Raw genomic sequence first — 12,634 nt, 5'->3', positions numbered from 1 at the left:
GCAACATTCAGATGGTTAGCATAAACAACATGAAAGCATGAATCCATCCTGCCTTGTATCCATGGTTCAGGGTTGTGATGGTGTAATGGTGTTAGGTATATTTTCTTGGCAAACTTTGGGCAACTTAGTACCAACCAATCATTTAAATGCCAGAGCCTACCTCAGTTTTGGTCACAGTGTACCCATCTTCTGATGGCTTCTTCCAGCTGGATAACACACTATGTCACAAAGTTCAGATAATCTCAAACTGACTCCTTGAACATGTCAGTGAGTTCCCTGTACTCAATTGGCCTCCACAGTCAACATATGTCATTCTTTTTTTTTTTTTTTTAATTTACTTATTTATTTTTGCAATTCATTATAATATAGCACCAAATGGCAACAGCAGTCTCTGAAAGGCACTTTATACATGTAAAAAAGAATGCGGACTAACAATTTAGGGAGTAGGGAAAACGATGATGACCTCACATTCATAATAAGGGCTCTTTTTTTTTTTTCTTTAATCAAAGAAGAGTGCGAAACAAGAGCACTAAATGTTGCTCACTTTCGCTTTTGCTCTGCACCTAAACATCTTTTCCACTCTTTGCGTATTTTTTATGTTACTGGCTGGTCTTTACACCTCGCCATTCGCCCTTCACGATTATGTCATAAAATGTCGATAACTTTAAATGACTGCACTGCTTCATGTTTATCTTCTCTAGCAATGCGTGGACTAAACACAGTAAAAGCCCTTCTTTAAATAGTCCGCACTCCTTAAAAGCGATATAGATACATAAAAGCTGGTGTTTACGCTCCAGCATCTTTACGACGGGATGAGAGGAGGACTGCTGTGATTTGTTGAAATTAAACCGCAGGGTCTTTTCACAGCAACGCGAGATCTTGGTAATCTCTGTGAGGAAGGAAGGAGGGAAGGAAGGGAGGAAGGGGCCTAGCTGAAGATTTATTTACGGTGTGTGTTGGGTACACTGGTTGCGGCTATTCGGAGTGTAACGGTAACAGTTAGCGGGCTAATGGAGTAAGCCATTTGTTTACCATCGACTACGAATGACTGGCTATGAACTGTTGGCGGTTTGACGCGAGGAGGGTAAGTGCTGTGTGCTGCTCGTCGTTTTATTTTGAGTAAGAAGCCCATTCTGTCCACTGTTTCTCTGATGGCTTGTCAGCAGCTGGGCCACCAGCAGCATCACAATGCGGTCAATGTTTATTTCTACCACGCTAGCTGATAGAGGGCTGGCTAAAATGTAACCACAAACTCACAGGGGGTTGTTGTAGTATTAAATCCAGTCAGTCTGAACAACGTCAGTGAACAAAGCAGTAAACAGTAGCTGGTTTGCTAGCTCTTGCCAGTAGGTTAACATAATGTGAACCCCTCTTTTGAAATGATTGGTGATAAATTGGCCAATATAATCAGTTTCCTGATACTGTGCTGTTACAAAGAAAGAAAAAGATATTGCCTCCTTCTTAATTTGTATTCTATTTATTATCATTTTAAACGTTTTAGGTCATGAATAAAGCTTGATGTTAGACAAACATAACCTGAGTAAATGCAAAATGCAGTTTTTAAATATGAGTTCATTTATTTAGGGTAAAACAGCACAGCTATCCAAACCCACATGACTGTGTGGAAAAAGTGATTGCCCCCCTGAACCTAATAACTGGTTGTGCCACCCTTGGCTGCAAGAACTGGAATCAAGTGTTTGTGATAAGTGGCAATGAGTCTGTCACATCACTGTCTAGGAATTTTGGCCCCTCTTCCATTAGTTTGGCCACATTGGAGAGTTTTCCGGCATGAACAGCCTATTTGAGATGCTTGAAATGCATGATCTTAATCTGATTTCACACCAGACCATGACTGGGCCACTCCAAAACAGACGGACAGTCTCCTTCAGGATTTTCTGATAGATATCAGAAATTCATGGTCTCATCAATTACAGCAAGTCTTCCAGGTCCTGAAGCAGCAAAGCAGCCCCAGACCATCACACTGTGACCATTATGTTTGACTGTTGGTATGACGTTATTTTTATGAATTTTTTTTGTTAGTTTTACTTCAGTCCAAAGAATATTTTGCCCAAATTTTTCTTTCAGCTGCACCCTTTAGCGGTCACCATGACAGATCATCTGCCTCCGCCTTATCCTATCTCTACCACCCCAGCACTAACCCTCTTCACGTCATGCTTCACTACATTCATTACTCCTTCCATGGTCTTCCTCTTTTCCACCTTCCTGGCAGCTACATATTCAGCATCCTTTATGTAATATATCCACTCTCCCTCCTCTGCCCATGTGTAAACCATCTCAGCCTTGCCACTCTAACTTTGTCTCCATCTCAACTTGAGCTGTCCCTCTAATGTTCTCTGATGCTGATATTGAGAATCTGCACAGCATCATCTAGGATAGCAAAACTATGAGTGATGGCTGCTGGAAGAAAGCTATTTTTAAACCTTGTTATGCTGTACTTTGGCACTAAAAGCCTTTGTGTAGAAGTAAGAAACTGAAACTCACTACGCAAAGCATGCAAGTCTTTCAGTCACATCTTGATGGAGGTGGACTTAAATTTTCTGTGTAATAACACATTGACCTCGAGGGTTATGATTTTTTTATTTTATTTTATTCCAAATCCTGTATTCTATTAAATAAGGGATGGAAGGGTGACTATAAATTGCATGCATTCAATAAAAGATATGATATGAGTGAGCTGGTGTGTTTATGTTTCTACAAACTTCCGCTGTGTCGTAATTATTTCCATGCAGAGTTGCATTACTTTTTCACCATGATGTTGCTTTTATGATGGGAGAGGCGGACAGTTGTATAATGTCTTCTCCAGCACATCCCAAAATTTCCCCCCTGAACTACTCAAAATCCTAGTATTATCATCTCCGAAAATGGTGCACTATCAGGAAAGGGAAAAAATAATAATTCATGTTTTTTGTTTTTTAATCCATATATTCAAGTAGTTAGCTGGCCTCAGTTTTTGGTCACCTGAAAAACTCGACGGTATGAACTATGCATGGTGGGCGCATCACTTCACCTGCCTCTCTTCTTACCTCGATGCATCACATCCATCACTCTGGAGCATTCATCAGATCGCACGACCTTTTAGCATTGTTCCAGAGTTCAGACTCTACTGCAGAACTAACCAATCAAGGCTCTTAACTATCTGTGTGACTTTTTGGTTAGTATATCTGTACCTGGATATATTGTGGAAACATATACTTAGTGATGGGAGACAATATTAAATCTTTCTGACTGATAAGATTTAAAGGCTTAAAGAAATAATGTCCCACTCAGTGGTTAGTTTGTGGATCCTTTGCTGAGTGAACTCATGCTTGGTCTCTTTATTTTTTTTTTTTCTTTCTCAGCTCAAAGGACAGAAGTCCATGACACAATGAGTCCTCCACCTCTGCCTGTAGTCTTCTGCTGTTGTCACAGGAAAATCTGGTTGCATTCAGCAGTAGGAGGCGAACACATCTCTGTTTTCCACCCCGTTATTATCTGTCCCCTGACAATGCTACGGAAGGACAAGCATAATGAATAGATACACTACCATCAGACAGCTCGGGGATGGCACCTACGGCTCAGTCATCCTCGGCCGCAGTCTGGAGTCGGGGGAACTAGTTGCCATTAAGAAGTGAGTATCACAAAATTGTGTTTCTCTGTAATCTGATAGATGTTTTTCCTTCTTGGGTTTAGCTATAGTATGATTTCATTTGGTCTCGACTTAAAAAGCTAACTGTAAGCCAAGACACAGGCTGTTTTGTTTTTTTTATTTTTTTCTGTTATGTTATTTCAGAATGAAAAGGAAGTTCTACTCCTGGGAAGAATGCATGAACCTCCGTGAAGTGAAGGTGAGCTTACATTTTCTAAAAGTTTAACATTTTAAAGTGAGTGATGGAAAATAAATCAACCCAAATTTAACATTGAATCTGTTAACACAATTCTTCATTCTTGGTGGGGAAAAATGACTTAATCAACCTACCACATTTACTTTAAACACTTAATCCTTAAAGGATATCTTGCAGCCTCTTCAGTTGTATCCAGGCTTGAATTGATCAGCATTGTTGTGCTTTAACATAGTACCTTGTTTTCTGAATGAAATACACAGAATTATATTTATATGTGACACAAGATGTCATTTTTATGATTTTAAAACATGTAAATGTGCTTGTCCTGAAGATTTTTGTTTTTATTCTACTAGTCCTCCTTGGCAGATGAGGGAAAGAGGTAGCTTTGCACACTGAAGACTCTCAGCAGAAACTGATTTATGCTGTACTACACAGGAATAGTCAGCCAAACCAAAGTGGCCAGCTGGTTCTGGCTCGATGTGCATTAGAACACGTCATTTGACCCCTGTCATGCTTGTGCCATCCAAAGTAGTCCTGAAGAATTTAACATACTCAGAGAAAATATATGTTGTCCCTTTCACAGCAAGAAACATTTGCCTTTATCCTTAACAAAACTTAAAACTGTCACGTCACTGTAAGTTACTTCACTGTCTAAATATTACTTACATGCACTCACTGGCTTCACTAGTTACACCTTCCCAGTACCAGGTTGAAACCTCAGAACTACTCATGGTATAGATTCGCCCACGCCATTACACCAACAACACCAGCCTGAACCTATGGTACAAAGCAGGATGGATCCATGCTTTCATGGTGTTTACACCAAATTCAAACCTTACCATCTGAATGTTGCAGCAAAATTCAAGACTTATCAGACAAGGCAACATTTTCCAAGCTGCCGTTGTTCAAGGTTGGTGAGCCAATGAGAACTGTTGCGTCAGTTTCATGCTCTTACCTGAGGAGTGGCACCCAGTGTGGTCTTCTGCTGCTGTAGCGCATCTGTTTGTGCATTCAGAGACTCTCTTCTGCGTTCCTCAGTTGCTGTTATTTGTCTTACTGTAACTTTGATGCTCAGATTGTCTCAACTGTGTCTACATGTCTGAACGCATTAAATAAATTGCTACCATATCCTACTGAGAATCAAAGGGGTATTTGTGTTAATAAGCAGTTGATAAGATTACCTAATAAAGTATCAGTTGGGTGTATATCACTCATGAAATTCAACATGATAATATTTTTGAATTCATGATGTTGAGACAGACATTCTGCACTACAGGCAGGTACATCAATAAACACTGATTGCAACAGGAAACGTGACCATAAAGTATGATGTTATTACACGTGACTAGCTCTTCAGGATTTACAGTTAAAAATTAACCATATTTACCACATACTGGGCTTTAGTGCAGTCTCCCACGATAATGCATCTACTGTCCTTCCCTTTTATGGACACTCTCCTTCTGATTGGCTGCTCCACATGAAAAACCTTTGAATAGCAGTTGTGTTTGGGTTGCTGTGTGTCTGAGAGAACCATATTAGGAAATGCAGTCACTCTGACGTCATGTACAGCCAAGAGTAAAAAAAAAAAAATCTAAAATCAAACATGTAAGGATTACTTTTAAATCTCATTATTATCAAGTTATGGTATGAATAACAACATCCCTCATGGCAACAGCACATATATGACACAACTCAGAGAAAACATCAATTGGTCATTTCATAGCTAGCAAGATTTGTCTTTATCCTGAACAAAACTTAAAACTTTCACCTCATTGTATATTTCTGAATTGGACACTTGAAGTTACTTCACTGTCTGAATATTACTTACATACACTTACTGGCTTCATTAGTTACACCTTCCCAGTACTAGGTTGAAACCCCAGAACTACTTCAAGTTCTTTGTGGTATAGATTCGCCCACACCATTACACCAACAGCACCAGCCTGAACCTTTGGTACAAAGCAGGGTGGATCCATGCTTTCATGTTGTGTACACCAAATTCAAATCTTACCATCTGAATGTTGCAGCAGAATTCAAGACTCATCAGACAAGGCAACATTTTTCCAAGCTGCTATTGTCCAAGGATGTAGCCTTAGTTTCCTGCTCTTACCTGACAGGAGTGGCACCCAGTGTGGTCTTTTGCTGCTGTAGCGCATCTGTTTGTGCGTTCACAGATTCTCTTGTGCGTTCCTCGGTTGTAACAAGTGGTTATTTGTCTTACTGTGGCTTTGATGCTCAGTTTGAACATTAGCAGATCGTCTCAACAAATGTCTGAATGCATTGAATTAATTGCTGCCATATCCTACTGAGAATCGAGGGGCGGGGTGGTTATTTGTGTTAATGAGCAGTTGATGAGATGTACCTAATAAAGTATCAGTTGGGTGTATAACACTCATTAAATTCCCAGTGACAATATTTTTGAATTCATGATGTCAAGAAAGACATTCTGCACTACAGGCAGGTACATCAATAAACACTGATTGCAACAGGAAACGTGACCATAAAGTATGATGTTATTACACGTGACTAGCTCTTCAGGATTTACAGTTAAAAATTAACCATATTTACCACATAGTGGGCTTTAATGCAGTCTCCTACGATAATGCATCTACTGTCCTTCCCTTTTATGGACACTCTCCTTCTGATTGGCTGCTCCACATGAAAAACCTTTGAACAGCAGTTGTTTGGGTTGCTGTGTGTCTGAGAGAACCATATTAGGAAATACACTCACTCTGACGTCATGTACAGCCAAGAGTAAAAAAAAAATCTAAAATCAAACATATTAGGATTACTTTCAAATCTCATTATTATCAAATTATGGTATGAATAACAACATCCAGCACATATATGACACAAAATAAGGAAAAGCATTATCACATAAGGCCAATGTTTCAGTTTGGGTTGATTATTTTTCATTATTTTGTTTAGAAAGCTCATAATGCTATTGTGTATATATGCTATTGCTTTATGGGTAATGTAGTGATGATTTACATGCTAGGCCATTTGGGAAATCAATGAATGCCTTTCTGTTTGTTTTTCACACCGTTTCAGTATTTTACTGTCTAAATTTCCTCACAGTGCAACAGTCACACACCAGCTCTAAGAGCAGAAGGTGATTCTTGTGTGCTGTTGGTTTTGAGCTCTGTTCCCCACCCCGGCCTACACACACCCCTTTCTAGAGCTTAACCTTGATACAGCAGACACGAGTAGAACATGCTGCTCCTTTGAGTCCTGCTGAGTAGATTTATAATTACAGCATGCTATCATGAAATCTGAGACCCATTATGGCTTTCCTCCCCCTTACTAAAATATAGCATGGTTAAACCTATACCATCCCAGTGCATGGGAAAGTGTATATTTCTCCATTCTGCTTTCTATTTATTCCATATCTCTTCCCCCCCCCCCCCCCCCCCACACCTTTTTTTTTAAATTGTAAGCATAAATCCCACCTTTGCAGCATTTCACCCTCCAAACTACACCCTACCTATACCTACAAGGGTTTTTGGTAGTTGTAGGGTGTGCTTCTGAATGTGCTGCAGTGACCTCTGTGTGTTGTCCAGCATGTTTAGATTCATTTATTTCTCCCTCTGCTTCGGCTTTATGGAGTCCACATTGTGTTAATGCTTGTGTCTATTCTTGCAGTCCTTAAAGAAGCTGAACCATGCTAACGTGATCAAGCTTAAGGAGGTAATTCGGGAAAATGATCACCTCTACTTTATATTTGAGTACATGAAGGAGAATTTGTACCAGCTCATGAAAGACAGGTGTGTGCAGTGATTTAGGTATTTCCATATTTGAAAGTGTATTTGAGTAAGGTTTGCTGTTTCTGTACTCATCCAGCTTTGAATGGTTTCTTTGTGCAGGACCCGGTTATTTCCTGAATCTACTGTAAGAAATATCATGTTTCAGATACTTCAGGGGCTCGCCTTCATTCATAAACATGGTACGTCTGGTTTGGTTTGGTTTGTTTTTTTGTTGTTTTTACTCCAGGGTGTTCATTAAATGTTGCACCCCTGCCATTTCAATCTGGCGAGATGCTCATGCACGCGTCTCTGGTTAGGTTTTTTCCACAGGGATATGAAGCCAGAGAATCTTCTGTGCATGGGCCCAGAGCTGGTGAAAATAGCTGACTTTGGGCTTGCCCGAGAGATCAGATCTCGACCGCCTTACACGGATTATGTTTCAACTAGATGGTGATTTGATTTTTTTTTTGTTTGTTTGTTTTCGAGCAAACGTAGTTCTCATGTACTTGAAGGATGCCTAAGTCCTCTTACTCTTCTTTTTGTACCAGGTACCGAGCTCCAGAGGTGCTCCTCAGATCCACATCCTACAGTTCACCTATAGACCAGTGGGCAGTTGGCTGCATTATGGCAGAGCTGTATACCCTCAGGCCTCTTTTCCCAGGATCCAGTGAAGTAGACACCATATTCAAGATTTGCCAAGTCTTGGGTACACCAAAGAAGGTAGTTATTCACACACAGAGCCAAAAACATTTTGAGTTTGGGAGAAACAAGGTGTTACTTAATAAGAGTTGGTGTCCACCTCACTGAAACTCTATAGTGTGAGGAGCCATCTTTAAAAAAGGGTCTTTTAAAAAGACTCTTTGAGTCCTCCTTATTTGCTGTGTGCAGTTTGAGTCGACTTCTGTCAAACTAAGTGCTTATTAGTGTTGAGAACTGCTTGTGATCCTTTAGAAACATGCTACGGTGCATATGGTGGAATCATAAGGACAGGCTTGAGTGGGCGCGATCATGTCTACTGTTGGCAACGCAGCGAGAATGTGAAGCTTTCTGAGTTTTTCAAGTCTCAAAACGTGAACCGTGGACTGACTCCTCCTTCTAGAATGATTGGCCCGAGGGATATCAGCTGGCCAGTGCTATGAATTTCCGTTGGCCTCAGTGTGTTCCCAGTAATCTGAAGACACTGATCCCAAATGCAAGTCCTGAAGCCATCCATCTGATGACCGACCTGCTGCAGTGGGATCCCAAGAAGAGACCAGCGTCTGCCCAGGTAGTGTCTGATTTGATGTCCTGGTATTTCCATTACTCTGTGCAGCTTAGCGAAGAGAACAAATACTTTTTTTTTTCACAGGCTCTCAGGTATTCGTACTTCCATGTTGGCCAAGCTTTGGGGACGCCTCAGCAGATCTTGGAGCAGGGCAGGCCTCAGCCGAGCCGTGTGCCAATGCAGACTCCTTTACAGTCTCAACAGATGTTGCAGCAGCAGCCTCTGCTGCTTAAGCCTGTGCCCCCCTCCCAGCCTCCTCCTCCCAACCAACACTGCTCGCCCTCCAGGCCTCTTCAGCAGGTCCAGCACTCCCCTGCATCGGCAGCCGCCCAGGCTGCAGCGTACCAGCGGCACACAGAGCTGGTGCGAGAGCAGCAGCAGCCAAAGCACATCCTGAAGCAGGAGCAGACTGAGGGAACGCCGCAGAGCCATCTTCCTTACATCGTTGACAAGACTCTCCAGTGCAAGGTGAGGCTCCTAAATGCTTTGAAAAATCTGTGTAATCCACATCTGAGTAGCGCAAATGTAGAGCACAGAAAAAATGAATCAGTGAAAGGCTAAAGAGACAAGTTGTTGCATTGTCTTTATATTCTTGGCCAATCTTGGTGTAGCAAACGAGGCAGGAGCCAGAAAATGCAAACCTGCTGAGCTATCAGTTGAAACCTAAAGGAGGAGGAGGGCGGCGGCGGTGGGGCCACGGCACAGGGCACCTCAAGGGTGACGACTGGGACGACTACGAAGAAACTGATCTGACGTCTATAAGTATTCTTGGGAAAAGTAACTTCTCCACACAGAAGTCGAGGCAGGGAGAGGGCACGCCGAGCAGGTGAGGCTCTGATCTGTTTGTGACATTTGCACATTAGTTATGTGCATGCTGGTTATTCAGATCCCTCCACTTTTTTGTCTCACAGATATGGAAATATTCTGGATTTTAGCCGACCCACTGGAAATGAAGATGCACCTTTAAACCTGAACAAGACTGCATCCTATCAAGAGCCATCAAGAACTGCCTCTGCTAAGCAACATTACTTGAGGCAGTCGAGATATTTACCTGGTAATAAACAGTGTATTTTTATACATAGCAGAAGTAAGGGATGGGCTTTATTTAAAAAAGAAAAATCTATAATGTTGGGTCTCAGTTAATAGGTTTACCTAGCTCTGTTATTCTTAAATGTTGCCCATTTAAGAGTCTAATATTTATGATTGCCTTTCTGTTCATTTCAGGCATTAGTACAAAGAAGAACGTGGCCATAAATGCCAGTAAAGACTTCACTGGAAGCCATCTTTGGGGCAGCAGTAGTATTCCATTCGGAGGGACTCTGCCGAGTAGAGGCGCTCACGGTAACTTCACTGTAACCTTTAGACTCTTTGTTGTTGTTGTTGTTGTTAAAGAGGTTCAAAGTAATGGGCTTTTGCTTTTAACTATCAGGCACAAATACAGTCCCCGGTGGATACATGCCATCTTTTTACAAAAAAGACAGCGGCTCTGCCGGTCACAGAGGGCATCAGGGTCCTTCAGTGGAGACAACAGCATCAAGTGAGCACAGATCTGAGCTTTCTTTGATACCCAGTTCTTAAAAAAGGAATTTATAAAGGGAAAAAAACACTGCCTTCAAAACCTGCTTTTCGTGTTTCTTTGTTGCCGTTTCAGATTATGCAACATGGCGGTCTGGCCGGAGCCAGATGAACACGTCTGCCAACATGCCATCGACCAACAAAAGCACCCCGGGTCTGCTGCCTCGCCCGCCGCTGCAGACTATTCATGGGCGAACGGACTGGTCTGCCAAATACGGACACCGCTAGTGGCCTCGCCCCTGAGCTCCGATCTGTGCCCTAAGAACTGTTTCTCTCCAAAGAGTAGGCATAGTCGTTTTATAATCAAAATGTGTACATAAATCTTACACAGCAATAAATTCAGTTTTGTCGTGCGCACCATGGATGTTGTGATATGTAAAATATTTAAGTAAACAGGTAGAATGCAACCTGCCAAAATGTGAGCCCAGATTTGCTCATCAGTGTTTTATTTTGTATTTCTGGAGCTGAACGTATGCCCTGCGGAGGTTGCATTCGCAGTTTTGTATCATATCTGTTGTTTACCACATGTACACTTTATATGCATACTGTAACTATTCACTGTGACATTTTTTGGCTGACAAGTTACTTTGCCTCTGTACAGTAGTAATGTTTTTCTTTTTACATGATTATTCTTTTGTTTTACAGTGATTGCATTTCCAATCAGGTAGCTGTCATTTATGTGTTATCTCCTTTTTTATGTCACTGAATTTTAATGCAATTCAAGGGGTTGTGACATTGTATAGATCCGTTTCTGTTCAGTAACACATTTAACCCCTCTCGGCCAAACTGAGTGTAATTATTGAAATGCAGGTTATCAAGTACAATTAAACTTTTTGACTGGGTACTGGTATTCGCACAGTTTATTCTTTTATGAAGCAATTGTAGTCGATTGAAACGTTTTATTGTTATTTCTTTTAAATGGAACTATTACCTGTCAGCCCAGTTTCCATGTCAGGCCCACAGCTGCTGCAGGATGAGCACAGCTTGGCTGCTGGATTACTCTGTCAGGGATTAATCCAGCTATTAATACTAAAGCAGATAGGTTGGGAAATATTTGGAAAGTGACACAGTTTTCATCATTTTAACTCAAAATTGGATTCTGCTTGAAGCTTTCAAGGGGTTTAACTAAAATATTCCATCAGTTGGTGTAACTAGTTTATACTCCTACCTTCTTAGATGGATTTGCTTTATTTTTCCAGCCTAAGGATGACCTGTTTCGCTTGCACAGAGAGCTCCTCTGACTCCTTGTTGTTTCAGATCGTCAGCCTATTCAACGTATGACAGCTCACAGCTGTACCTGTCAAATTCTGTTTTCTTGCTTTAAAAGGAAGAAGGCGGGATATTGAAGAACTGCATGTCCTAAACCTTTGCTCCAGTCTACATGTGAATAGCCTCATGTTAAAGTAGACATTCTGCACTTTGAGCCCATTTTCATTATTCAGCTGTAACTTGAATATATTTTGGCAAACGGCTTAATAGCAAGTAGTACGGTGTTGTGCAAACGTCTTGCAACATCCTTCATTTCTTTATAATTTTCTTACAAGGAGCCAGATGTTATTATTATTTTATTGTGGTCTTGAGAAATAGTTCTCCAGGCTTTCTGGAGGCATTTCCAAATTTTTCTTTGGGATTTGGCTGATTATTATTATTTATTTTATTTTTAACAAGAATGTTCTTTTTCTCAAGCCACTTTAACACTGACTTATGAATCATTAAAGCATCAAAAAAGGGACATAGCTGAGGGATAAGCCAGATTTCTGTCTACATATAACAGACAACTCTGTAAAAAGCCAATTTTTAATCAATGAAGCTTCATCAGAAATGGTCTCAGTGGAAGGGTGGCAAGAAGCCTTTCTCAGGAAAGAAAACGGGAAGAAAAAGCTGAAGTGTGCCAAATTACAGAAGAGCTGGACTGGAACTCATCATCAGCATGCACTGCTACAACCAGCATTAATGTGGAGACTGACACCAAAGAAAAACACACATTGGAGCACTATGAGTCATGCATTGGACTCCCCAAAGCCCAGACCTCAACAGCAGTGATGGGCTCATCTTGACAGAGATCCAAAGAAAAGGCAGCCAACATCCAAAGAAGAGCTTTGAATGAGGAAGAAGAAGCCTGGAGAACTATTCCTGATGACTACTTAAAGAAACTGGAAAGAAAAAAAGCTGACTAAGAGTTCACGCAATATTTTATGGACCGCTAACAG

At 41.1% G+C, this 12,634-nt stretch overlaps 1 protein-coding gene across 1 annotated transcript; it reads left to right on the top strand.

Annotated features, from left to right (window-relative positions):
* Window positions 1-902: 902 nt before the first annotated feature.
* Window positions 903-11,268, top strand: LOC146655735 (serine/threonine-protein kinase ICK-like). The gene is made up of 14 exons (XM_085428297.1): window positions 903-1,084; window positions 3,360-3,628; window positions 3,791-3,845; window positions 7,485-7,606; window positions 7,706-7,785; window positions 7,903-8,035; window positions 8,134-8,305; window positions 8,685-8,852; window positions 8,934-9,317; window positions 9,461-9,675; window positions 9,761-9,903; window positions 10,074-10,190; window positions 10,279-10,386; window positions 10,501-11,268. Exons 2-14 carry the CDS (start codon window positions 3,528-3,530, stop codon window positions 10,650-10,652), a joined length of 1,950 nt encoding a protein of 649 aa, XP_085284423.1. The 5' UTR covers window positions 903-1,084; window positions 3,360-3,527; the 3' UTR covers window positions 10,653-11,268.
* Window positions 11,269-12,634: the final 1,366 nt, after the last annotated feature.

Source organism: Rhamphochromis longiceps, linkage group LG13 (genome assembly GCF_057381845.1).
Source record: "Rhamphochromis longiceps isolate RC_006_pf linkage group LG13, R_longiceps_female_GT1.1, whole genome shotgun sequence".
Taxonomy (NCBI): Eukaryota; Metazoa; Chordata; class Actinopteri; order Cichliformes; family Cichlidae; genus Rhamphochromis; species Rhamphochromis longiceps.
This window is presented reverse-complemented; position numbering and strand designations above follow the sequence as displayed.